Consider the following 27,569-nt stretch of genomic DNA (forward strand, 5'->3'; position numbering starts at 1 on the left):
CCATAGGCCGACGCTCTATCCACTGAGCCAAACTGGTTTCGGCAAGACATACCATTTGGATTTTCATCTGGGATGTGGACTAGGCATTCATGGTTTCTAAAAGCTGGCAGGGTGTCTCTGCTGAGCACCACAGTTGAAAACTGCTTGAGTGGAACAGCATTACAGTGATGATGAAGGCTCCTCATGGAGTCACTAAGGACAAAACCTGTCACTTTCTCCAGAAACAAAAAGGCTCAGGGACATGTGGGATTTCAGATGCTCTTCAGAACTGCTCATGTTTCCTTTGCTCATCTTCGATCATAATTTACTCAGATTAATATTCTTGAGTATTTCCTTTAGAGTAGATTCATTGGTGGCAAATTCTGTATTGGATTAAAAGCAGATATTTTTAGTTTTTAGTAAAGTAGCGTAAAATCTTCAGGCAGTAAGGCTAAATCTTTCAATTTTTGTAATAAATAGAAACCTTTTTATGACCAAGTGTTTTCTTATTGATTTAACGGTAATCACACTCCAGATGCTACCCTTGACTTTTCCTCATTTTTTTATTTATTTATTATTTTCAGGTCGGTCTGGGACAATTGCACCTGCACGGAGGGCGTGGAGTAGAACAGAATCATCAGGTAACTTTTCTGTTCCTGGGGTTTTGCACTTTCTGTTGTAGCAAGAAATAATTCTCCAGATGTATTTCTGGCTAAGTCAGTGACAATATCAAGTTTGTGTTATTAAGACATCCATCACAAATGAACCTTTGAGATTTAACTAACCTCTGAGGAAGCTGAAAAATAAAAATGTGATTATACCTCATAGGAGTGGGAAATGTCTTATCAGTTCTAAGGTCTAGTTCTTAATACTGCCAAGAATACATAAGCAATGTCTATTTTTCTATAGGTATGTGATTGAAGTATGTCTTAAAACTCCCATTAGAAAACATTTTATAAAACTAAGGAAAATTCATTGTTGAGTTTATGAGAATTAGGAGTGCACAGTGGTAATAGATTTATATCCAGTCATCAGCTTTGTCTGCTTCATGTTCTAAATGTCACCATCTCTTCCCTTTTCTTCCATCAGTACACCTGTCACTTGTGTGAATTATCTACTGCTTGCATTTCCTGAGCAATAGCTTGTCTTGGTGAATTAGACATCTCCCGATCACACGTCTCCCTTGCTTAAAACTCTGGAGTGGTCCACAGTTTCTAGTAGCTTAAAGACCAGAACCTTTAACATGGCCCCGTAGGTCCCATTCCCATCTCGGTTTAACCTCACCAGCCCTTTGCTTTCTCAGTCACAGGCACGAGGACCTTTTCTCAGGTCTTTGAAAATATCAAGAACCTCTCTGTCTCAGGGCTTCTGGAATGCTGGTCTATCTGTCTAGAGCACATGTGTCAAACACAAGGCCCGCGGGCCAAATCCGTCCCGCCAGGCCTTGCAATGTGGCCCGCACCGCGCTGTCATCACTGCACTCCGCTGCGTTTCCATCACAATGACAGTTTATGACTGTTCAGTAAACCATTCGGCCCGCGATTTAGGCTGGATTTTAGATTTTGGCCCCTTCTCTGATTGAGTTCGACACCCCTAGTCTAGAGTAAATATTACCCCACCCCTTTCTTCATGTAGCTATTTCCTTGTCATGCTCCAGAGCTCAACTGCAATATCTTTTCTCCTAATGTCTCCTCTGGCCTCAGCCCCACTCCAGGAATAAGTCATGTGCCACAGTCAGGATTTCTGAAAATCTGTATTCCTTATGGCCCGTGTCCATTGTAAATCAGTTAATTATGTAAGTTAGTTAATTAAGTTGTTTCCAAAAACATGGGCTGTGTCTCCCTTGTTTGCCACTCTTTTCCCAGCACCTTTCAGTGCCTAGCACATAGTAAGTCCTCTATGATGCTTGTCAGATTCAAAAAGCTTTGTTTTCCTCCCATGCCAGTTAAATATTTTAATGAAGGTTACTTCATGTACCATGACCTGTCAACTTTAAGAATTAGATGTATCAACACAACTATGCCAAATATCTGCTTTTAAAAATTTGGATGGCATTTTTACAACTCTTATTATCTTTTTTTTTTTTTTTTTTTTAATTATGGTGTCACATAATTGCCCTCAACCCCCCAAACCCCTCCCCATGTATGCCCACCCCCTGTTGTCCATGACCACTGGTTAGGCTTATATGCATGCACACAAGTCCTTTGGTTGATCTCTCCTCTTTGCCCCCACCCTCCTCTACCTTCCCTCTGAGTTTTGACAGTCTGATACCTGTTTCTCTGTCTCTGGGTCTGTTTCTGTTCATCAATTTATGTTGTTCATTATTTCCCCTTGATGTGTTAGATCATGTGGTACAAGGAATTCCCTTATATGACTGAAACTGAGACAAGCCATAATGGTTATGCTGAGAGGCAAATGAATCAGTCTGTAGTGAGTTTTTTTCTGGGCCAACAGTTCTTTTTGTTCCAATTTCAATGTCAAATAGTTCCTTATGTGTACATGTCAGCCCATGGTATTTCAGATCTGGTTGGTTGACAAATGGTGTTGATTCAGGTCCAACCGTCTCTGGTTTGGTCCTGGGCATCCTTTAGCAACACATAGCTCCTGTCTGCTGGTATGGCAAGGCGTTGTCAGTGTCTTCCAACTTTGGACTGATTGTCTTCTGTCTTCATGGCTGGGGCACTCCTGTCAGTTCCTCTCTGTTGCAGGATTCCACGTGGTCTCGGGGTTGTTTTCGAAAATATACAAACATATTCTCGACCAAAGGTTAATAAAGAGATATTTTCTATAAATTTGACTTGGGGTCCCTTTTCTTTTTTTCTTTTCTTTTTTTCCCCAAATGATTTTCCTCTGGCTTGTTTTGACACCACGTATGTTTTTCATGGGTATAGCTGCAGAATGGTGTGTCTTTGGAGTGGAGATCCCAGTGTCCACAGGTCTGCAGCTGTGCTAGCCCAGGATACTGGCTAGAGTGTGTGCTGGGTCGTGGGGCAGTTCCAAGGCCTGTCTTGGTGGTGGTGTTGATGAGTTTCTAAAAAAGGCCGTTCAAGATGGCGTGGGCTCCGTGCTGGAGTCCCGCCGTCTAGGGAGTGCCCTCAGCGGTGGTAGTCTCTCCTTGTCAAGGGGAGGCTGTCGTCCAGCTCCTGCTGCTCCTGCAAGATTTAACTTTCTCTCACTCACTCACACACACCCCACACACTTCCACACACACTCCTTTCATGCCCTCACTCACTCTCTCTCTCTCTCTCTCTCTCTCTCTCTCTCTCTCTCTCTCTCTCTCTCTCTCTCTCTCTCTCTCGTCCTGCTAATCGCCATCTTTTTTCCCCCGCCTCCACAAGTCTCTTACTGTCTTTAGGCCAAAACTGGTTTGGCTCAGTGGATACAGCGTTGGCCTGCAGACTGAAAGGTCCCAGGTTCGATTCTGGACAAGGGCATATACCTTGGTTGTGGGGGCACATCCCCAGTAGGGGGTGTGCAAGAGGCAGCTGATTGATTATTTTCCCTCATCAATGTTTCTAACTCTCTATCCCTCTCTCTTCCTCTCTGTAAAAAAAAAAAAAAAAAAAAAAAAAAAATCAGTTAAAAAAAAAAAATATATATATATAAAGAAAATGTATGTCATTAGGCCAGTGCAGCATCAAATAAAATCTTAATGAAAACATCAGGTGAGAGGACAGAATTCTGGATAAGTTTGCTGTATACCTTTTGCACAACAAATTTTTAAAAAAATATATTTTATTGATTTTTTTACAGAGAGGAAGGGAGAGAGAGAGAGAGCTAGACATGTCGATGAGAGAGAAACATCGACCAGTTGCCTCTTGCACACCCCCTACCGGGGACGTGCCCACAACCGACATACATGCCCCTGACCAGAATCTAACATGGGACCTTTTAGTCCGCAGAACGACGCTCTACCACTGAGCCAAACTGGTTTCGGCTGCACAACAAATTTTGAAGTATTTTAGGGGGGTGTATGCCACTTACCTGTGAAGCAGCTGCACAAATAAATTATTTTACAGACTGTGAAGAGGGAAGAAAAGGTTTTCCCAGTACATGTTAATTCAACAAATATTGCATACCTACTATATGCCATTCACTACTAGGCATTTCAGATACAACGCTGGACAGAATAACTTCAATCCTTAAGTCCTTACAGAGTTTCAACTTTAATAGAAGAATTTCATACTATTTATTTATTTACTTATTTTGCATTTGCTACTTTTTAAATGACCATAGCAAAAATATGTAATAAATTGTGATTGTTGTTACTAAGGAAAATGAAAGCGTCCAAAAACAGATTACTGAATGGGAGCTGGCAGTTCTCTCTGAAGAGAGATGGGTAACATTTAAGTTGAGCCTGGAGGTAAAATTCTTCTAGGCCAGAAAGAACAGTATGTGCATAAGACCCAAGGCAGGAAGGACAAGGCTGGTATGCCCAGAGTGCAGAGAGCAAGAGGGAGCAGTACTGAAATAAGCAGGGCCTAATCATGACAGTGTATTTTCTACAGAACTGTATGGGGCTCTAAGGACCAGCATGAAGAGATTTTAAAAACAGTCACTTTGGATAACCCAGGGAGGTCAGAGTATTTTAGAAGTCAGGTGAGAGATAATACAGCTTTGACTAGAATTATGGTAATGGAGGGTAGAAGATGGATGGATTCAGGATGGATTTGATGGTAAAAGGACTTAGTGGTAAATTGGATATGAAGTGGGTGGGTACCTTGGAGCAACCAATAGATGTCATGTTGCCATTTATTTAAACTGAGATTCTGCCATGCAACAAGATTTTTTAACTGTTCCTGAAATAACTATTTTGGTTAAAAGCCAAGGGCAGATTCTATTAAAAACTATTTTAATAAATTCTTTTCTCACAGAGAGCGTTTGACTACTTCAATTTAGCAGCGAATGCTGGCAATTCACATGCGATGGCCTTCTTGGGAAAGGTACTGTACATCCCATGAATGTATTGTGTAATAGCAAGAGGTGTTTGCAGAGTGAGTACATACTGTATTCAAGATCTACAATTTACTCATAACAAACTGGAAATAAAATTTCGAGGGCAAAGTTACTGTGTCTTGTCCTAAGGTATTGCCAATCTGAAGCTGTTTCCTAGGTGAGTTAAATAGAACAGCATTTGCTCTTCAATATGTTAATTTTCCACTGAAATTAACCACTACTATCTGAGCTCCTACTTTTCATATATCATCTATAATAATCATCTAAAATAATAAAATCATTAGATGCAAATTGACCAAAAGGCCGGAACAGCGGAACGACCGTCCGGACGTCCTTCTGGAGGACCTTCCAGATGAAGCTGGGGCTGCGAGGGCCGAGGCAGACGCTGGGGCTGTGAGGGATGGGGCAGTCGGGTCTACTCTTGCACGAATTTTGTGATAGGGCCTCTAATACATAATGATGAGGAATCGATGCTGTGCAGGATTTTACTAGTCTGTCATAATTACCTATTAACTTCTATGCTAAATAGAGGCACTTAGATTTGGTTGGAATTTGTCTGCAGACCTTTTCATTGACTTAAATGAGACAGCCATTACCCACCTGTCAGTGCAGTCCTTTTCTCAAGAGGATATTTAAGTCTAGAGATTTAATGAGTAGATTTCATATGCCATGACACAATCTCTTAACTTCCTTTTTCATTATTTCGAAAGCTATTCTAGTGTAAACTAAACAGTATTTTCATCTATAACCAAATCCTAATGTTAGAAGGCTCAGATAGAATATATCGCAAAGGTTTTTCCAAATAAAAAAAAATCTAATCAGTATTTGCCACAGGATCACAGTTAGTTAATTGGGGCCTAAGAACTTTACATTTAGATTTTAGACAATAGTGGTGTTCCTCATGATTCTTGTTAAGCATTTAAGAACTTTTCACTTGAGCCAAAACCGGTTTGGCTCAGTGGTAGAGCGTCAGTCTGGACTGAAAGGTCCCAGGTTCAATTCCAGTCAAGGACATGTATATTGGCAGCTGGTCGATGTTTCTCTCTCATCGATGTTTCTAGCTCTCTATCCCTTTCCCTTCCTCTCTATAAAAAATCAATAAAATATATATATATTTTTAAAATGTCGAAACCGGTTTGGCTCACTGGATAGAGCATCTGCCTGCAGACTGAGAGGTCCCAGGTTCGATTCCGGCCAAGGGCATGTACCTTGATTGTGGGCAGATCCCCAGTAGGAAGTGTGCAAGAGGCAGCTGATCAATGTTTCTCTCTCATCGATGTTTCTAACTCTCTATCCCTCTCTCTTCCTCTCTGTAAAAAAATCAATAAAATATATATTTTTTAAAATAATTTTTAACTTGAGCCCTTTCAATCTTTGATCTAATTACTAACTAATCCTATCTCAAAAATGATGTCTTTGTCGTTAATGTGTATGTGGATAAAAACAGTATAGGTCATTCTGTTCTTTCTCTTTGTCCCTTATCATGATCCCTGAGACTTTAATCATTGGATGCTTGAGACCTTTTAAAATAACCAGTTGTTCCTTTTTCTGAACTTTGACTACCTTTGCTCTTAGCCTGGGCGAAGTAGTGGTAGAGGAGAAAGGAAAGGACATTGCTGATAGCCTTCCTTTCCTCGTTTAATCACTGATCCCAAGCAATGTGTCAGCCCAGTCAACTGCCCAGAATAGATTGAGAAAATAGATTCCTCTGGGGGTTAAAGATTTCTTCTCCTGAGATTAACCTATAAGTTGATTTATATATTTATGTATTTATATATTTACTAAAGGTAAGGTACACAAAATTTGTGCATGGGTAGGGTCCCTAGGTCAGGGCTGTTCTGTGGCACAACCAGCAGAATGATCAGGGGCCCCTGTGGCACCCACCTTGGCTGGCCTAGGGCCTGCGGGGTGGGGTCAGCTCCTGCATTGAGCATCTGCCCCCTGATGGTTATTGTGTGTCATAGCAACTGGTTGTTCCACGGGTCATTCTGCCCATTTGGTCAATTTACATTGTAGGCTTTTATTATATAGGATATTAAGTTCATGGAAAGATGGTCATTAGGTAAATCATAAATTTGTTATGACAGAGTATATAATAATATATATAAAAATGTTTACTTTTCAAGTTTTGCTTTTAACTCTAAAATATCCTTTGGGGAATTCTAATTTTGTTAAAAGATTTCATGAGATCTAACAAAAACCAGAATGAGATGAGATAGGAGAACAATGTAACTGGAGAGAGGATTACACCTCATAATAAAATTGGAATCTGTTTTCCAGATGTATTCAGAGGGAAGTGATATTGTGCCTCAGAGTAATGAGACAGCCCTTCACTACTTTAAGAAAGCTGCTGACATGGTAAGACCTTGTGACTCAGTATACTCAAATGTGTATCATGTTACTATTATTTTAATAAATAAGTTTATTATATTAAAAGATGAATCATGATCGTCATGCCATAAATTAGTGAAAGCATTTATGTAAATATGGTTCATGTGAGCGAATTGAATGGGGGAAAAAATTCTAAGTTTTTTAGGGGCCAGATTATGGTATATTAAGCCTCTCTCAAAATTTTACTGAGAAATGTCCTGATCAGGGAAATGTGATTTTAATAATGGAATTGAAAGCTACATAATTTTCCTTATCTGTGTTGCAACTTGAAGTTTAAAACTTATACAATTGGATAATTTTGATAATAACAGTATATAATTCAGGCATTCTCTGGTGCAAAGAAACCAACCTATGAATACTTAAGACCCTATATGCCTCCGGTGTGTACCATACACATATCTCTTTGCCAACTATCTGTTACTGTAGATCTAAGTGTCAGTTGAGCATTTTCCAAAGGAGTGCTGTGCCACTTTTTGAAGATGCTTTTATCTCTCTAAGTTTAGGTAAATTCTAGGTTTTTCTTTTTAAAGTTTCAAAATAATTATTACCATTGGTTTTCGACACTCTAGTAATCTTAAGCATTTATTTGCCGCCTAATCTCCCATATTGCTGTTATTACATGGTTGTTGACTATACCCCATGGAGTCTTCCTTCTTGTTTGAGGAAGAAGGTTACTAATTAAAACTACCCAAAAAAGTGACCTGTTTTTAGTCTTTAAAAGATGAAATATGGCCAAAACCGGTTTGGCTCAGTGGATAGAGCGTTGGTCTGCGGACTGAAGGGTCCCAGGTTTGATTCTGGTCAAGGGCATGTACATTGGTTGCGGGCACATCTCCGGTAGGGAGTGTGCAGGAGGCAGCTGGTCGATGTTTCTCTCTCATCGACGTTTCTAGCTCTCTATTCTTCTCCTTTCCTCTCTGTTGAAAATCAATAAAATATATATATTTTTTAAAAAGATGAAATATGTTATGTTTTATATCATAAATTCATGGAACAGATGGGCATAAGGTAACTCATGAAAATTTAATCCTAAATGAATTTACTATTTACTCTTTTTCAGAAAATTTTTAAAAAACCCCAAATACCTAAAAGGCAATATTATGTTTAGCTTGATGGGAAGGAGAAAATTTTGTTTTGAATTGAAAAGTGCTAATACGGGTTTGGAACATGCTTGTAAATAGTTTCTTTTTCAGGCATTTAGTCTTGCCAACTTTGTAATTAATTCTTTCACTCTTTTGTCTCTGGTTTGCAGGGCAACCCAGTTGGACAGAGTGGGCTTGGAATGGCTTACCTCTACGGGAGAGGAGTTCAAGTTGTAAGTTTCCCATCTAACATTCTAACAAGGAGTTAGTTGGAGAGGTAGGGAAGTATTCCTTAACTAGCTCCCAGCCAGCCCGGGCAGGCCATTTCATTATAACCACACCTAAACTGTTTCCTGTTGTCCTTACCATCCTTCATCCTGTACTCGCTGTACCAACTGCCTTGTTAGAATGGCTCTGGCTCTGGCACCTTCTGAAGATGTGAAGCTGTTTCTCATCCTCCCACCAATGCTCTCTGCTCTGTCTTCTCTTCCATCTCACCTACACTTGTATTTCTTCACTCAAACCTAAGAAAATGCTCAGGTCTCTCCCATTTAGAGGGCTCGGACTCCCATTCTGTTCTACCCTTTGCCCTCGAGCCACTACCTCTTTTCTCTGCAGCCCTTCGCTGCACTGCCAAGGTTTTCCAAAAAATGAACTATATGAGCTGCTACCACTCACTTATTAGCTCAGAAAAGTCGGGTTCTGACTCATGAAACTGCTCAATACGAGTCACCAGAAACCTTCTGAATGTCAACTCCAGCTGACATTTTTTGGTTGTATATCATGAGCTCTTTCTTCCCTGGAGTTCTGTGCCTGCAAGGACTTCTTGGTTTTCCTGAGCCATTGTTCTCATTCTTCTGTGCTACTTCCTGTGGTGGGATGCCCTGAAGTCTCCTTGCTATCCCCTTTTTCTGTAGGATATCTCTAAGGAATATGTTCTTTTTATTTGGGCCTGAAACTAGAACTAGGTTTGGGATTCTAATCTGTAGGCATTCCCTAGCATAAGAAACAGTAATGTGGTCTCATTTTTATTCCTTTAGTCATTTTAGGAAACTGAAGTTCCATAGTGATCTTTGTTTCAATTTATCTCTGTGGATACATGTTATTTGAAGTTTAATGATCGCATAGTGTTCACTATGAACACAGGGAAAGAACGAATAATGAGTGGATAATTACCCTTATTTAATATTGGAAGAATTGAGGTTTTAAAAAGGATTGGTTGGTTAACAGAGAAGATACAACTGTTTCTTAAATCCTTGTCCTTGTGTTTCACTGCTGGTGTTTATGCTTTCCAAGAGCCAACATGCAAATTGTCTCACAAAAACTTGATTTACTTTTCTTCAACATCTTAAATATAATTCCCGAGACTTCAAGTCTATTATTATCTGTTATTAAACATTGGAAGGTGCCGAAACCGGTTTGGCTCAGTGGATAGAGCGTCCGCCTGCAGACTGAAAGGTCCCAGATTCGATTCCAGTCAAGGGCATGTACCTTGGTTGCAGGCACAATCCCCCGTAGGGGGTGTGCAGGAGGCAGCTAGTTGATGGTTCTCTCTCATCAATGTTTCTAACTCTCTATCCCTTTCTCTTCCTCTCTGTAAAAAATAAATAAAATAAAATAAAATTGGAAGGTATTTCTTTTAATGGCGCTTTGAGACTATTTTGTGTACTTTATTAATTATTTTTAATAAATTAATCTGACTTTTGAGTATGTTAGCCTTTTGAGCTTTCTCATCATGTGATTGTGTGATGAGGTGATCTTTTTTTACAGAATTATGATCTGGCACTGAAGTATTTCCAGAAAGCTGCTGAGCAAGGCTGGGTGGATGGGCAGCTGCAGCTTGGCTCCATGTACTATAGTAAGTAATGGTGGGATCAGTGATGAACACACCAAGATGTAAAGTACCTTTTTCCACTAGATGTCACCATGTTATAGAAATGAGAGTGCTGAATACTGGCTGATTCATGTTCTCCCAATTCAGTGATTTGTGCATCTTGCTTTTTTTATTGGAAATTCTGTTAATATATATTAATGTACAGATCTGTATTAATAGGATTTACATTTTTCCCTGAGTAACCATTCTGAATTTTATTTTATTTTACTCCTTTACTTCTCTGATGTTCCAGCTGAATCTTACTTGAGACTGTTCCTGACCTTTCATGTGATTTTCCTTACAGATGGCATTGGAGTCAAGAGGGATTATAAACAGGCCTTGAAGTATTTTAACTTAGCTTCTCAGGGAGGCCACATCTTGGCTTTCTATAACCTCGCACAGATGCACGCCAGCGGCACAGGTGTGATGCGATCCTGCCACAATGCGGTGGAGGTGAGGGCTCTTCTACCAACTTCTGTACAGGAAACTAATTTTCTCAGTCGGAAAGTCTACTGTTGTTGTTTTTTTGTTTAATATATTTTTATTGATCTCAGAGAGGAAGGAAGTAGGGGGGAGAGAGAAAGAAATATCAACGATGAGAGGCATTATTGATCGGCTGCCTCCTGCAGCCCCACACAGGGGATTGAGCCCACAACCCGGGCATGTGCCCTGACCAGGAATCGAACAGTGTCCTCCTGGTTCATAGGTTGACACTCAACCACTGAGCCACACCAGCCGGACAGAAAGTCTGCTGTTTTAATTGTTGTTTTCTTGTGTGATTTCTTCTAGAGTTGAAACAGATTCAGCCTGCTGGTTTATTAAGGGAAGACTGGGTCTGTGTGGGGCCATAACACTTATTTCATTTACCCTTCCTATTAGAATCAGTGTTAATAAGGGGAGATACTATGTCTGCTGTCTCTAACACCTAAGACAGTATCTGAGACATAGTGTCAAAAAAGCGTATGCTAGGATGCTAAATAAATGTTACAAAAGGGGGTGTTAATATCTCCTAATTGGCACTTCCAGGTGACATTGATATATGCTTACAAAGTTTCTAAAGCTTCCTCTGATCCAGTTTCCTTGTTTGTAAAATGTAGCTTTTAATAGGACTCACCTTATAGAGTGGACTCCAGGGGAGGGGTAAGGGAGTTAATATACATGTTATATATAAATCACTATCGTGTTTCCCCGAAAATTAGACGTCCTCCGAAAATAAGACCTAGCGCATGGAAAGATAAGACATCCCCTGAAAATAAGACCTATTGCAACTTTGGGAGAAAAAATTAATATAAGACCCTGTCTTATTTTCGGGGAAACAGGGTAGAACAGTGTCTGTCTGACCAGTGTCAGTGGTATATAATTGTATGCTATTATTTGTATAACCTATTCTAAAGATTAAGTGAAAGCTTCAAATATATATCCCAGACTTTTAAGTATATTCAGTAAAATTACCAGACATTGAAAGAGCGAGCTTAACACTCACGTGGCTAATGTGAAAAATGATTTTCTAGCGTATCTTTCTTATTCTTTTGTTCTTTTGTTCTTTTGTTCTTTCCTGTTCTCACAGTTGTTTAAGAATGTGTGTGAACGGGGCCGCTGGTCCGAGAGGCTTATGACTGCCTATAACAGCTATAAAGACGGCGACTACAATGCGGCCGTGATCCAGTACCTCCTGCTGGCCGAACAGGGCTACGAAGTGGCACAGAGCAACGCCGCCTTCATCCTCGACCAGAGTAAGGTTCATCGGAGTGCTGCCCCGGGTTCCCAATGCAAGGACTCACATCAGGTTACCTGTCTAAAAGGAAAAGCCAGAAAGAACGTTCTTTGTTGCTGTAAATAGAACTTGTCCCTCTTGTTTAAGTTATTTTACTTCAGATCTCTCAGCCATCCAACTTAGTTTTATAGAGTTGACAGTAGAAATAAGATTTGACATTCATTGTAAAATTGGCTGCTGCTTTCAGCAAATACATTTTTACAATATAGCAGGTACAAAATATTGTTTTTCCAGCTTATGTAGATCCCCAGAGTGGGCTGGAGTACTCATTCTCATTGGTTCTGTGGATAAAACCTGTTTCAGGACGTAACGTTGTCCTAAATGCAGTGATTCCTTGGAACTCAGTATTTTATTCTAGTACTTGTTTAATTTTAATACAATATATTTCCCATTTATTATTTGTTACATTCCAATTCTTATTTCAGTTATGCTCCACATACTCATTCTAGCTTGAAAATGAAGCCTAAAAGTCTAGAGCCTTTCCCTAACTGCCTGGTTTGTGTTACCTCTTTCCCTGCAGGAGAAGCCACCATTGTAGGTGAGAATGAAACCTACCCCAGAGCGTTGCTGCACTGGAACAGGGCTGCCTCGCAAGGTGAGCGGTTGGTTCATCCTAAAGGATAGAAGTTGCACCCAGAAACCTCTCTTTATTTTGTTTTTTTAGGGAGTATTTTTTTAAATCTCCCATAAAAATTAAGACCTGTCATTTATCACCTTAAAATTAAGTAGAGATTCTATTGGTTAACTTGTTAGCTTCGTGATTGGTATTTATTTTTAAAATTGAAATTCTAGTCCCAGGGCTTCTAAACGGAATTGTAAGTTGTTTTTACAGACATTTAAGTCATGCTATGGTTTTCTCTCTGGTTTTTAGTTTGAACCCCATATATTGTGTAAATGAAAATTGAATAGAATATACAATAGAATATTAGTACAAACCCGAAAAGGTTTAAACCTTTCTCCAATTTTTCATTTGACTGTGTCTTTCACAAACTACTCTCCACATTGTGTGCCTATCATCCCTTCTTCAAGCATAAACAAGGGTCCAGTTATACAATTTTAAAATGTAAATGACATCATAGAATAGAGCATGATCTTTTATTTTTTTATTTTATTTTTAAAAAAATGTATTTTATTGATTTTGTACAGAGAGGAAGGGAGAGAGATAGAGAGTTAGAAACAACAATGAGAGAATCATCGATCAGCTGCCTCCTGCACACCCCCTACTGGGGATATGCCCACAACCAAGGTACATGCCCTTGACCGGAATCGAACCCGGGACCCTTCAGTCCCCAAGCTGACGCTCTATTCATTGAGCCAAACCGGTCTCGGCTAGAGCATGATCTTTTAAAGAATATTATTGGAGCCTAGCTGGTTTGGCTCAGTGGATAGAGCGTTGGCCTGTGGGCTGAATGGTCCTGGGTTCGATTCAGGTCAAGGGCACATGCCTGGGTTGTAGGCTCTATCCCCAGTGGGAAGCGTGCAGGAGGCAGCCGATTAATGATTCTTTCTCATCATTTATGTTTCTCTCTCTCTCTCTCTCCTTCTCCCTTCCTCTCTGAATAAAAATATATTCTTTTAAAAAATACTTTAAAAAAAACACACACACACACACACACAAAATAATAGCCCTAGCTGGTTTGGCCAGTGGATAAAGAACATCAGCCTGTGGACTGAAGGGTCCCAAGTTTGATTCTGTTCAAGGGCACATGCCCAGGTTGTGGGCTCAGTCCCCACTAGGGGATGTGCAGGAGGCAAGCCCATCAATGATTCTCATCATTGATGTTTCTATCTCTCCCTTTCCCTTCCTTTCTGAAATCAATAAAAATAAGTATTTTTAAAAAAAGAATATTATTGGAGACATGGGCGGGGGGGAGTGTTGCCACCTACCTTATTCTACCTCTCCTTGACTTACAAAGCTCTCTTCAGAAGAGTAGTTGTAATTTTAATTTTTACTGAATTTATAGCTTAGCTAAAGGGTTGATTGTAAAATTTGTGTACTACAAATTAAAATTCTGTTTTATATAATCATGTTAACAGGAAGAGAAATAACAGTGTGGTCTGTTTTAAACACTTTATTTATTGGCAATTTTGCATTTAACTTTTGTTTAAGGCTATACTGTGGCTAGAATTAAGCTTGGAGACTACCATTTCTATGGATTTGGCACCGATGTGGATTATGAGACTGCGTTTATTCATTATCGTCTAGCATCTGAGCAACAACACAGCGCACAGGCTATGTTTAATCTGGGATATATGCATGAGAAAGGACTAGGCATTAAACAGGTAAGCAGCGCATCAAATTAATGTCTGAATAATACAAACTGATTTGGGGGAAAGGTCTGAGTTTTTATAGAAAGTAGGCTTTCTTTGGAATGTGCTCAGATTTTAGATACTACTAAATTGTGAGGCAATTTTGAAATACCATATTTTTCGGACCATAAGACGCACTTTTTTCCCCCCAGAAGTGGGAGGGAAAAGTCCCTGCGTCTTATGGTCCAAATATAGCCTACACATATACTTTTTAAAAAAACGTTTTTTTACTTGCCCGGCTCTGTGTGGTCTCTGTGTGCTTGCCCGGCTCTAAAATGGTTCTAAATGCTGCTGTTTACTTTTACAGGGTTGATTACATGTGTTTATGACTGTGATGTTGGGTTTTAATGCACATAAAATATTTTAGGACACTATTTGTTTCAGAATCTTTTTTTCTTCATTTCCCTTCTCTAAAAACTGGTGCGTCTTATGGTCCGGTGCGTCTTATGGTCCGAAAAATACGGTATTTCACAAAATTGCCCCCCCCCCATCCCCCCATCTCTCTCATCATCCAGCATGCACACATATTGATATCTACACTCTTTTTTTTTTTTTAATCAATCTTTATTGTTCATGTTATTACAAAGGTTCCTCATTTCTTCCCCCCTCCACCAGGTTCCCATCCCACCCTCCGCCCCCTCCCCATCCCCCATTGTCCTCATCCACAGTTTATGTTCAGTCTCTTCCTCCCTCCCTTTCCCTGAAAATTCCTTTTCAGAGAGTAAACCAGTTACTTAGCACTTTCTCATATCAATAATACCTCCACATGCCCAATGATACACTTCACACAAAAGACATTTCCAAATAGGTCAACCAGCCTCATCCAGGCCCCACCCAAGGCACTCACAGATCAACGCCCCAGCACTACACTAACTCAACACATCCAGATCTAAGCCTTCATCACTTGACCCAGCAGACCCTCAAGTTCCCACAAAAGTTTCCAGCCATGTCTGAGAAGCAGCCGTGGGGCAGGTGCAGGCGAGGAGCGAGCTGTTCCGGGCCTGGCTGCTCCGGGCCTGGCCTCTGTTGCTCTGGTTCGTTCCACAACCAGCTGCTCCGGATCTGGTCACTGCCGCTCCCGACCTAGTTGCTCTGGACTTGGCAGCTGCTGCTCCGGGCCTGGCCGCTGATATCTACACTTTTATATTTAGAATATTAAGCCAAAAACAGATTCATGAAAACAGAAAGGCAGTGCAGCTTCTTCAGATAACTCCTCATTTGAGAAACTATCCAACCATAATCAGACTAATTCTATTGCTTATAAATTATTTTGAAATGAATTAAGATGATTGCAATTGATAAATTTATTCCTGATTCTTTTTTCAATTTAAAAAAATGCTTTATTAATTACTGTTACATTCAATATTATTTTATACTACAGGCCTGGTGCACAAACGTGCACCAATGGGGTCCCTCGGCCTGGCCTGAGGGATTGGGCTCTCTGACATCCCCTGAGGGGGTTCTGTATTACTAGAGGCTGCAGGCCAAGCTGAGGGCCCCACTAGAACATGATCAGGGCCGGAGAGGGACTGAGAGAGGGCTCCAAGGTGTGTCTGGCCCATCTTGCTCAGTCGCCATCGGCCAGACCCCAGCAGCAGGGTGTCTGCCCCCTGGTGATCAGTGCATGTCATAGTGAGCGATTGAGCAGCCTTAGCACATCATTAGTATATTATGCTTTGATTGGTTGAATGGATGATCAGATGACTGGACACTTAGTATATTAAGCTTTTATTATATAGGACTAGTGGCCCAGTTCACGAAATTCATGCATGGGGGTGGTTTCCCTCAGCTCAGCCTGCACCCTCTCCAATCAGGGACCCCATAGGGGATGTCCGACTGCCGGTTTAGGCACGATCTGGCAGTCAGACATCCCTCTCCCAATCTGGGACCACTGGCTCCTAATCGCTCACCTGCCTGCCTGCCTGATCGCCCCTAACCTCTCTGCCTGCCTGCCTGATTACCCCTAATTGCCTCTGCCTGCATGCCTGCCTGATCATCCGTAACTGCCCTCCCCTGTAGGCCTGATCTCACCCCCAACTGTCCTCCCCTGCTGGCATGATCTCACCTCCAACTGCCCTCTCTGCCTCAGCCCCCACCACCATGGCTTTGTCAGGAAGGAAGTCAAATGTTGGAAGATGGCTGGTCAGCCCACCCTAATTAGCATATTATCCTTTTAGTAGTATAGATAGATTATATAGGATAGGATTGCTTAAATGAGGGGGGAAAGCCTTTTTCAGCAGTAGGAGATCTCTTGGCAGACAAAAATACATAATCCTTATATGTAGACTGATAGCCAGCCATATGCACTATACTGCTAAACCGGTCATTAAAAAAATTGAACTGATTTCTTACACCTTACACCAAACAGCGGTTGCCCTTAAAACCCCTCCTCACCCCCCACTTTAGGTTCTGCCTTCAAAATTCATCCAGATTAGTTTCTATGCCTGTCAGTCAAAAGCTCTACCTCCTCAACAGCCACTGTTTCCTCGCACTTCACCCAGATTTGGTTCTGATTGATCAGTTCCTATGCCAGTCAGCATCAAAAGTTCTGCCTCCTAGGCAGCCTTTGGCTTCTCACACTTCACCCAGATTTGGTTCTGATTGGTCGGTTTTAATGCCAGTCAGCCTCAAAAGCTCTGCCTCCTAGGCAGCCATTGGCTCCTCACAGTTCTCCCAGATTTGGTTCTGATTGGTCGGTTTCTATGCCATTCAGTGTCTCCTGGCCTATCTCTGGGCCTGATCAGAGAAGTGGGGCTGATCAGCAGCCCCCACAAAGCCCTGGAGAGAAAGAGAGAGGCAAAAGCTGATGAACAGCTGCCATGGAGGCTATGGATCAGACCCTGCTTCTCCAGGTTTCTCTCTGGCCTGATCCACAGCCCCTGGGCAGTCAGTGCTGGGTCGCTGTGCTCACAGTAGGACTGCAGGACTGACTTCTGGTCGGTCAAGCCTTTGGTCATTACAGACCCTGGGTTTTTATATATTAGGATTAGTTTCCATTGTACCACAGTGAGTCCTCCACTCCCTTCCCCTTATTTCTGATTCTTAAGCCTTTCTAGTGAAGTCTAACAGTCTTTAGACCCATGGTCTTAAGTTTTGCCCATGTACCCTTAAAATTTTTTTTAAAATATATTTTATTGATTTTGTACAGAGAGGAAGGGAGAGAGATAGAGAGTTAGAAACATCGATGAGAGAGAGTCATCGATCAGCTGCCTCTTGCATACCCCCTACTGGGGATATGCCCGCAACCAAGGTACATGCCCTTGACCGGAATCAAACCCGGGACCATTCAGTCCCCAAGCTGACGCTCTATCCATTGAGCCAAACCAGTTTCGGCTACCCTTAAAATTTTTGAAAAATTAATATCATCTTGTGCATTTTTAAGTTGACATAAATTTTTGAAAAATTAATATCATCTTGTGCATTTTTAAGTTGACATAAATTTTACATCATAGGCCAAAACTAGTTTGGCTCAGTGGATAGAATATCGGCCTGCAGACTGAAAGGTCTCGAGTTCGATTCCAGTCAAGGGCATGTACCTTGGTTGCAGGCACATTCCTGGTTAGGGGTGTGCAGGAGGCAGCTGGTCAGTGTTTCTCTCTCATTGATGTTTCTAGCTCTATCCTTCTCCCTTTCTCTCGGTAAAAAATCAATAAAATATATTTAAACAACAATTTTTTTTTACATCATAGTCCAGCCAGCATGGTTCAGTGGTTGAGCGCAGACCTGTGAATCAGGAAGTCAGGCTTCAGTTCCCAGTCAGGGCACATACCAGGTTGCTGGCTCAATTTCCAGTGGGGGTGTGTAGGAGGCATCTATTTGATGATTCTTTCTCATCATTGATGTTTCTGTCTCCCTTTCCCTTCCTCTCTGAAATTAAATAAATAAAAATTTTCAACATAAGTTTCAAAGGGTCTGAGTTCTAGCTATTTTAAAAAAGATCATTTTTAATATAATATTTAAATTACTCTAAATAATTTGACATGCCCATTATTAATTTGAAAAAAATATGTAGTAAATTCTTTAATTGCATATTGCATCTTTTTCTTTTCTCCATGAATTCATATTTTTAGTCCTGTATTCCCATTGAAATGCATACTAATTGTATATTTGATGATTAATATAAAAATCACATGTAAGTTGTGACCTTTATAAAATACACCTAGGAATTAAGACTAAAGTCATATAACTCAGATATTACTTTTATAATAGGTTAGGAAACAAGAACCTAATCAGTGTGCTTTTCTCATCTCATTTAATATGTAATGTAATAGGATGTATAACTTATCTAAATTCTTACAGAAAAAAGGAATGTGATAAAAGGCATCAGAGTGATGAGAAGAAACTCTAGGATTCAACTTTTAAGAATAATTACATGTAAAAATAACAGTAAATCCGTTCATTTTTATAAGACATCATAATGACCTTTTCCCATTTTGTTCTTATTTTTTAAATGAAAGAGACATTCCTACTACTAAAATTTAATTAGTATCTAGTTAACTAGAAAAATATTAAATATTAATAAGATAAGGATTGGTTATAATTGAAATAAATAATTCATATATTTGATATATTTGATAACTTCAATTTAATTAACTCTATTTACTCAAACACATATAGTCTGTGTTGTCACATATAATAGTTTGATCCATGAATTTGAAAAATAAGGCAGTTCAAAAAAATGTTACATATTTTTTTAAAAATCAAAAACACTAACCACGCTATTACAGTTGTTTCAAGGTGCCCTTCTTCTCAACTAGTGACACACACAAGGTACATATGGGGAATAGTCGAGAGCAATTGTTTATATTTAGATATGTGGGAGAAAGTAATCTTTAATGCATAGCCTTTCTTTCCCATGTCTCATGGAATTTTTTCCTAGGCGGTTGATATCCTTTGACAGTAGTCAAGGTATGAAAGTAAGGTTGGTAAATGAAAATTTCACAACTTCCCTCCATCCCATTCTACATATATCTGAATACTCCAACCTGTGCCAAAATTACCTGTGACTTGCTTTGTCCTTCACAGAAATCTGTCTAAGACAGGGAGACACAGGATGTGCCTTAACAGCGTCCCTGCCAGTGTCCTTTGGGAAATCTTGACTGTCTACTCCATTTTGAAGTTCACTGCTCCAAACTGTTACCTGGAGCTGGCTGAAGTTTAAGTAGGACAGAATTAACTAGCAGCTCACAGGTCAGCCCTGGAAGTGTCCAGATTAACAGTGTAATGTGCAGCTGTAAGACAGTGCAGCATTTACCTCTGAAAGTCTACACTGCAAGTGGATGTCAGATTGGAGGGGAGCATGAATGAAGTCTTAAAATTTTTCAATTAAATTTTTTTAAATTAACCTGTTAGGTAATTAAAGAACTATTATCCAATTACAATGTGGGTTCTTCTTTAGGTAAGGGAAATTTTAAAATGAAACTGGAAAGATAAGATAAATTTTCCTAATGTATAAACTAAAAGACAATTATTTTTAATTTAACAAGAATGAATTTGGGTTTACCTTATAGGATATTCACCTTGCAAAGCGTTTTTATGACATGGCAGCCGAAGCCAGCCCAGATGCACAGGTACCAGTCTTCCTAGCGCTCTGCAAATTGGGCGTTGTCTATTTCTTGCAGTACATACGGGAAGCAAACGTAAGTGGTCCACGCCTTTCAGTTAAATACAGATGTTGTGACCTCAGTCCAGAGACTTGTATTTTAAATGTTGGTGAAGAGGGGAGGAGTAGCCTGCGAGGTACCCACAGCCCTCATCTGGTGAGGGATGGATGTGGCCACAGCGCTGTTAATAGTTTTCAGGCAGCATCACAAGTGGTTCCCAGTGCTAAAGCATTTTGCATTGATGCAAATGTTTCCTGATTTGGGGGAAAACTGAGACTGACCCATGGCAATTTGAAGCAGTAGTTAACTAAATTCAGTAAACATTAAATCAGATGACTATCTGCCTACAAGTGACTCAGACCTCCCTAAGAAAAAGAGAATTTAGAAAAGGAGGAAGAAGAAGTAGAACCTGAGAACCTGCCCAGGCTGTTGCACTTCAGATTCTTGTGGTAGTGAAACATGTTAAAACCACCACCAGAATTTGTTCTCTAAAAATACCTTGAACTATTTAAATAAGCTGAAGGTAGAATCTATGTAGGAAATGGGTTAGCCATTCTCTTCCAAGCAGCCGACTTTAGTTAACAACACTTACGTGTTGCTCTTAAGTTCCGGTTTTGCATTTTGTTTCCAGTACCCAGAGTTCCTCATAATGGATTAACTAGTACAGCATTGGACTCTGAAAGTCTTCATATATATGCAGAAACAAGGGCTATTGAACTTTAATTCATTCTGGGGACGGATGGCGTTGCCAATCTTTGGTTAACATCTTTCAGAACAGGGGGATACCTCATCTCAGCGATGGATGCCAGAATGGATTCCGTCCTGTTTTACACAGATATTAATGTGGTCCATGGTGCTCCCGCATCCATAAAGAGAAGTTTGACTTACCCCTCATGCAGCCCTAGCCCGTGCTTCTGAGGGCCCCATGGATAGGGCTCCAGAGGACTGAGATGTTGAGCTCTGTCCTACCAGTATCTTATGCATTTGTAATGGCAAATTTATAATTGCTTGGCAGCCTGGGCCAGGACTGTCCCCCCTGCTAATTGACAGATCTTTGTTCCTTCAGTTAAAAGCTAACAGTGTGGTAGTGTGCTATTTCTTTGCCAGGACTGTTCCAGACCCTGTCTCTAACAATTTTAAGACTAATAAACTATTGATTACAGTCTAGGATTTGATCATGCAATAAAATATATTCTTTCTTGCTGAAGCCGGTTTGGCTCAGTGGTAGAGCGTCGGTCTGCGGACTGAACAGTCCCAGGTTCGATTCCGGTCAAGGGCATGTACATTGGTTGCGGGCACATCCCTGGTAGGGGGTGTACAAGAGGCAGCTGGTCGATGTTTCTCTCTCATCAACGTTTCTAGCTCTCTATCTCTCTCCCTTCCTCTCTGTAAAAAAATCAATAAAAATATATTTAAAAAATAAATAAATAAAATAAAATATATATATTTTTTCTTTTTAAGACAGAAATATAAAGACAATAAAATGCCCTGTAATCCTACCATGTAGATATTCTGCCTTAAAAACAAAACAAAACAAAACAAAAAAACAACAACAAAAAACTAATACTCTGCCGGTGTGGCTCAGAGGTTGAGTGTCAACCTATTAACCAGGAGGTCATGGTTCAATTTCTGGTCAGGGTACATGTCCGGGTTGCAGGTATGTACCCAGTAGGGGGCATGCAGAAGTCAGCCAATCAGTGATTCTTTCTTATCATTGATGTTTCTTTCTCTCCCTCTCCCTTCTTCTCTGAAATCAGTAAAAATACATTTTTTAAAAGTAGTAAGTATTCATGGCAAGAAAGTTGAAATAGTAAGATAAACACAAAATCTCCCATCTCCATTCCCTCCTCAGGAAACACAGTTAATAGTTTCTTGTAATCTTTTCAAAAAAACATGGTACCTGTACTGGCAAATATATATTACTAGAGTCCCGGTGCACGAAATTGGTGCACAGGTAGGGTCCCTAGTCCTGGCCAGTGATTAGGGCCTATTGGGGCCTTTTGGCTGCCGGGTGGGGCCTTCCTTCATTCCGCACTGCCCCCTGGTGGTCAGCGCACGCCATGGTGAGCAGTCGAACTCCTGAGGGGACACTTTGCATATTAACCTTTTATGTATAGAGAGGGAGACCTTTAAAATGTGATGTTATTTAAACACAAGGGTTATACCCATCTCTACTTTCTTTGTGAATAAATGGCAGTCAGAAAATAAGAGGAATCACTTAAGTAACATAGGACAATTAAAATATCATAGACTAGCACAGCCAGTGTGGTTCAGCAGTCGAACATGGAGGGCATGGTTCGATTCCAGTCAGGGCACGTGCCTGGGTTGCGGGCTTGATCCCCAGTAGGGGGCATGCAGGAGCGCTGATTTTTGCTGTTTCTCTCATCAATGTTTCTATCTCTCTATCCCTCTTCCTTCCTCACTCGCTCTCTAAATATATATTTATATCCTGTATTTATCATAGACTAAAACCATGACTTTTAAGTTCAAATTCAGGTGTTATATATTTACTTAAATCCTGACCAGAAAGCACTAGGCATTCCTCTATGAAACATTTGGACTCTGTCTTCAGTTACCTGAGAGAAGTGATAACATAGCCCCGCGTCACTAGAGCAGAGCTTCTTAGCCACTGTGCCCTGACTGCATATGGGCTCCCGGTGCCCTGAGACTGACAGTTGTCCCGGACCCTCCCTCTCCCCCAGTGCCCATCTCAGATATTTTCTGGGGGAAATTGTTGGGAATGAGTGCATTAGGTTGCTGATGGAAGGAAACCCTCCCAGACGCTTCACATAGTCAACTGTTAGGAAATAATAGCTGTTCCTGAGACACATTGTTTTTTGAGTTTCAGTTTAAGGCTTTTTAAACCCTTTTTAAAATAAAGACACTGACAGATGTCCCTAAAACCAATTATTTTAATAAGTTCTGTATTTATCTCTAATTGGTGATGGTATGTTCCTGATTTCTTCTCTGACATGTTAGTGAATATGATGATTTTTCTATTCCCGTTAAGATTCGAGATGTATTTACCCAAGTTGATATGGACCAGCTTCTGGGACCTGAGTGGGACCTTTACCTCATGACCATCATCGCGTTGCTGCTGGGAACAGTCATAGCCTACAGGCAGAGGCAGCACCAAGACATGCCCGTCCCCAGGCCTCCCGTGCCACGGCCAGCACCACCCCAGCAGGAGGCACCACCGGAGCAGCAGCCGCCGCAGTAACAGCCTGGATCAGTGACAACCAAGGGAATCGTCTGCGGAGAACACCTGCGTTCGGTCTGGGACTCAGGCTCCGTGGCCACTTGCTGGAAGAGGCACAGGAAGCATTGAATTCCTAAAGCTGCTTAGAATCGATGCCTTTATTTTCAGGGATAAGAAACTCTTACCTAAACTGAGTTGAATTTCAGTGCCGTTTGGAATAACAACTCTCAGTGGCTTTCCTTTTCTTGTTTGTTCTGGAAACACGTGAGACACTCAACGTAATGTCTACTGTATCCAGCTCTCTTGGGTCCTTTTGGTCATTCTCTCAGTGTGCATAAGTTCTCCAATCAACCATCTTCACGGTCTTGTGCATCGACACTAAAAACTGATGTGCGAAAAGGAAAACCCAGTTACTCGCAAGTTGAACCATAACATGTTTGAAAGTTTGGAAGTAGAACTTGCCTTTAACGTTAAAAAAAAAAAAAAAAAAAAAAAAAAAAAGGCTTCAGAAACTTTGCCAATCCACATGCAAGTACATGTATTCAGCACATTTGTTACTTTTAAAGGGAAGGAAGGGAGGTTTCTGACTGCTGGTGATGGTCATATTTTATACCACACTTCTCTCCTTCAGAGACTGAAAGGCCTTGCTAGCGTTGTGTGTGAACTTCATTTCTTTGGAATGGAATATCTATAAAACCTTAGGAACTGATTCCTTGAGCTAACACATGCATTTGCCCCACCTACTTAATGCAGTTTGCTTGTTTTAAGTACGCAGAGCCTTGATCTGGAAGCCAGAGGATGGACTAAGTGGGAGAAATTAGAAAGCAATATTATAGAACCCTGCATGGGGTGCTAAGGCCATAGAATAGACTTCCTTCCCCAAAAGCTGACCCAGTAGCTCCCAGGACTGACTCAGTTTGCATTTCTATTGCAAAAGGAGCAGATCACCCTCCTGAATTCTCTTAAGTATGAAATATAATTGCAAAAGGTACGGCGTATGGTGACTACCATTATAATACTAAGGCTGAGTGAGTCGGGATCTAGGATGCATGAAGCTCAGTGGGTGAGGACAGCCAAAGCCTGTTCACACTGTTCAGGTGGATTTTTATTTTTGCAGTTTTATGTGACAGTAGAAAGCCACTTGCTCAGCTGTCCTGTTCACCACCCTCCCACTGTGAACACTAGAAAAATAAGGCTATTCCACTTGAGAATTGTCTGATTAAACTGTATGGAAAACAACCGTGAAGAAAACTTACGTACGAACTTCACATATCTTGCAAATGAAAAAATTAAACAGAGTTTGTATTTCTTCCTATTGTCTGAGACTGCGTTTGCACCTGAGCAGGCTTTGTAGGCCTACTGACCTCAGTCTATTTTCTTAACCTGTATACTCTCTCTCCCCAACCCCTCACCTGCCGGGAAACTTGAAGAGTTTATTATTGTAGTTGTAAGACTGGTTCCTGAAGTAGGGGTTGCATTTAGAACCAGATTGCATTAGCCAGTCATGAACATGAGGGCTTTAAATGTGAAGATGTATGCTTTTTTGCTTAGATTTTATGAGATACCTGGTAAGCAAACTCTCTTCCAAGATAATCACCTTCAAGTCTGAAGAGGGGATCACAGTGAGAACCCTGTGTCTGAAAGTGCATCTGAAAGGCAGAACGGTTACTCTCAAAAAGTGTAATGCCACTCTGGGTAGCTCTTGTGAATATTATGTCTTGTTTGATCTCTTACATTTGGTGATTTGAGAGCAGTGGATAGAATATGGGGGTGTCCTACCTGCCTCTGTCCCCACCCTTCAGAATCACTATCAGCCACACTTCATTTCAAGTTTAACTTCCTCTTTTTCCCCTCTACTACCCGCCTACTTTCCCCCCCCCCCCCCTCTCTCTCTCTCTCTCTCTCTCTCTCTCTCTCTCTCTGTGTGTGTGTCTCTCCCCCACCCCCCACCCTCCAATGCTTGGAAAAAACATGTCCTATAACAGTGTGCACTACCAAAGCTAGATGAGAAGGGCAGTCTGTTCTCATGCAGTAACAGGCTTCCTACCAGTTTGCCACTCGCCGTGTCCTTTTTATTAGTAACTAGAGGCCAGTGCACAAAGTTCGTGCAAGAGTAGGCCTTCTTTTCCCCAGCTGCTGGCACCGCTTCCCTCTGGCACCCGGGACCCAGGACCTGGGCTTCCCTCCAGCCGCCACCAGGCCCTTGGGACCTGGGCTTCCCTCGCAGCCCCGGCTACATCCTTGTCTGGTCTAATTAGCATATTACGCTTTTATTATTATAGATAATCCAAATACCACTTTCTTGGCCTTTTCCACTTCCTGTTTACCCTGCGTCTTTTTGCTGCTGCAAATTCGAACGGTATTCTTAAAATAACCTAGTTCCTATGACTTCAGGCCTTTTGACTGTCTCAAAATACTCTGCTCCTTCTCAAGGAACTGGTGTTTCTCCTAAAATAATGCTCAATACTTAACCTAATCAAATGGCATCCATTTGAATAAGATGACAGTAACTAAAGCTCGTTAATGTCAGTGACATTAAACTAACTCCGGGACTCGGGAGTTTTAATGGTAGCATTTAGAGTTAGTAGGTAGAGCGGGGCTTCATTTCTCCATGGGAGCCCATCACCCCGTCCCATCTCCTAGTCTGTCTCTACTTGGGGCACTCTCGCTGGTGCGTTTGGTGGTTGCTCACTCCACTGTTTCAGAGTCTCCACATTAGCCCTTCGCTTCCATTTTTATGTTGCAAAGGTAGCATTGATGTTTGGGTTTCTTTTTTTTTCTTCTTTTTGTGTTTGGAGCCTTGGTTTCTGTTTTCTGAATGAGGCTTATTTTTTTTGGGGGGGGGGGGTTACTATTCAAAGGCACAGAAAAAAAATTCAAAACTCCTTTTTCAAGGTTCATTCTTTAACACTTAAATGACATTAACTTGTATTACTCTTAATCCTCACGACGGTGTGTTACCCGTGTACACATAAGGTTAATTTGCGAGGGTTTTACTGCTGAGCTGTCTGGTCTTCATGCCATTGGGAAGCTGTAGAAGCTTTTACTTGTGAACTGGTGATGATCTGATGCTTTATTTAATTAAAGGGCTACTGTTGCCTCCAGAAAACTTAAGTATTTCATATCTATTTTTTTAATTTTTTGCTCCCCTTTGCTCCTCATGTTTGTTCTTCAAACCAGTGTGTTGGAGGTATGCATGCAAACCTACAAATGAAGGCCACAACTCTTGGTGTGTGTGTGTGGCATGTGTATTATGTCTGGCTACATCTATAGAACACTTCCTGTCCAGAGGTCTGGACTGGCATTTCACACGCACATTTCCAAATAAAATGCTTCCGGTAACACAGACCCTTTACCTGCCAGGGAGGGCAGCATGGGCTCCGTTTGCCCCAGTGACATCTCATATTTGTTTTCAAAGTGAGTGTCATACATGTTGCACAATATTAGGACTAGAGGTGTGCCAGAAATAAAGCGAAAGAAATTTCTATTTTCATGAAGGTATTTATATCAGTCATTGCTCACAAATATAAGTGAAAATATAAAATTTCTGAAGACCAGAAATTGAGACACTCCCTGATTTTTAATGTGGAGCAGTCATTGCAAAGTAGCTAAATTTCTCCTTCCACTTGGTATTTCAAGAAAATATAAAATAGCCCACGTAAAAAGAGATTTGTGTTTTAAAGTGACTGTCTGCACAAGTAAAGATCTGATTTTGTGTGCATGAAAGGGACATCTTGGGCATGTGCAAAGAGTCATCGCGCGCGCGTGTGCTGTATTTTCTATTTGGAATGACACGCAAGCTGACACTATTCTCTGATTTATAACAAGAAATCAATGTTGAAACGATCAAGGTGCAACCACTATCAATAATTGAGGAGAAGCTTTGAAAGACGGTAAGCTGGCATCGGAAGGAACACCATGGCAGACTCTCTTTTTTGTAAATTTATTTTGTATTTAATTAAATACAGTATAAAGGCTGGTGACGTGTAATATAACTGTGTAAACAAATCCTGTTAATAGAGAGATGTACAGATTCGTTTTGTACTGTACCTTGAACCTTGTGAAATAAAGATCCCACCTGGTTATCCTGTGTGCTGGAATGTGCCCCAACTCAGCACCTTCCCTGGCGGCCTGTGCTTTAAACACCAGTGGTTCCATTTCTTTTTTTCTTTCCTTTTTTTTAATATATTTTATTGATTTTGTACAGAGAGGAAGGGAGAGAGATAGAGAATCAGAAATATCGATGAGAGAGTCATCAATCAGCTGCCTCCTGCACACCCCCCACCGGGGATATGCCCGCAACCAAGGTACATGCCCTTGACCGGAATCGAACCCGGGACCCTTTAGTCCCCAAGCCGATGCTCCATCCATTGACCCAAACCAGTCTTGGCATTTCTAATGA

At 40.9% G+C, this 27,569-nt stretch overlaps 1 protein-coding gene and 1 long non-coding RNA gene across 4 annotated transcripts in view; one reads left to right on the top strand and one right to left on the bottom strand.

Annotated features, from left to right (window-relative positions):
• The window catches only part of SEL1L (SEL1L adaptor subunit of ERAD E3 ubiquitin ligase), a 54,691-nt gene extending 30,213 nt beyond the window's left edge, over window positions 1-24,478 (top strand). The window contains exons 11-21 of one of the 3 annotated variants that reach the window (XM_036429792.2): window positions 564-620; window positions 4,854-4,922; window positions 7,216-7,293; window positions 8,579-8,641; window positions 10,179-10,266; window positions 10,586-10,734; window positions 11,849-12,014; window positions 12,576-12,650; window positions 14,166-14,338; window positions 19,876-20,004; window positions 22,979-24,478. In XM_036429792.2, coding sequence (XP_036285685.1) covers window positions 564-620; window positions 4,854-4,922; window positions 7,216-7,293; window positions 8,579-8,641; window positions 10,179-10,266; window positions 10,586-10,734; window positions 11,849-12,014; window positions 12,576-12,650; window positions 14,166-14,338; window positions 19,876-20,004; window positions 22,979-23,188 — 1,257 coding nt within the window. In that variant the 3' untranslated portion in view covers window positions 23,189-24,478. The remainder of the gene's footprint in view (window positions 1-563; window positions 621-4,853; window positions 4,923-7,215; window positions 7,294-8,578; window positions 8,642-10,178; window positions 10,267-10,585; window positions 10,735-11,848; window positions 12,015-12,575; window positions 12,651-14,165; window positions 14,339-19,875; window positions 20,005-22,978) is intronic. The other 2 variants (XR_006740452.1, XM_036429800.2) reach the window with 2 other exon arrangements.
• A 713-nt stretch (window positions 24,479-25,191) lies between these two features.
• On the bottom strand, window positions 25,192-25,950 carry LOC123651623. Its single transcript, XR_006740462.1, has 2 exons — window positions 25,378-25,950; window positions 25,192-25,340 (listed from the first exon to the last, which is right to left on the bottom strand). It is a non-coding gene; the product is annotated as an uncharacterized LOC123651623 (long non-coding RNA).
• Between the last annotated feature and the right edge of the window lie 1,619 nt (window positions 25,951-27,569).

The sequence above is a fragment of the Pipistrellus kuhlii genome, unplaced genomic scaffold (genome assembly GCF_014108245.1).
Source record: "Pipistrellus kuhlii isolate mPipKuh1 unplaced genomic scaffold, mPipKuh1.p scaffold_m20_p_1, whole genome shotgun sequence".
Classification (NCBI taxonomy): Eukaryota; Metazoa; Chordata; class Mammalia; order Chiroptera; family Vespertilionidae; genus Pipistrellus; species Pipistrellus kuhlii.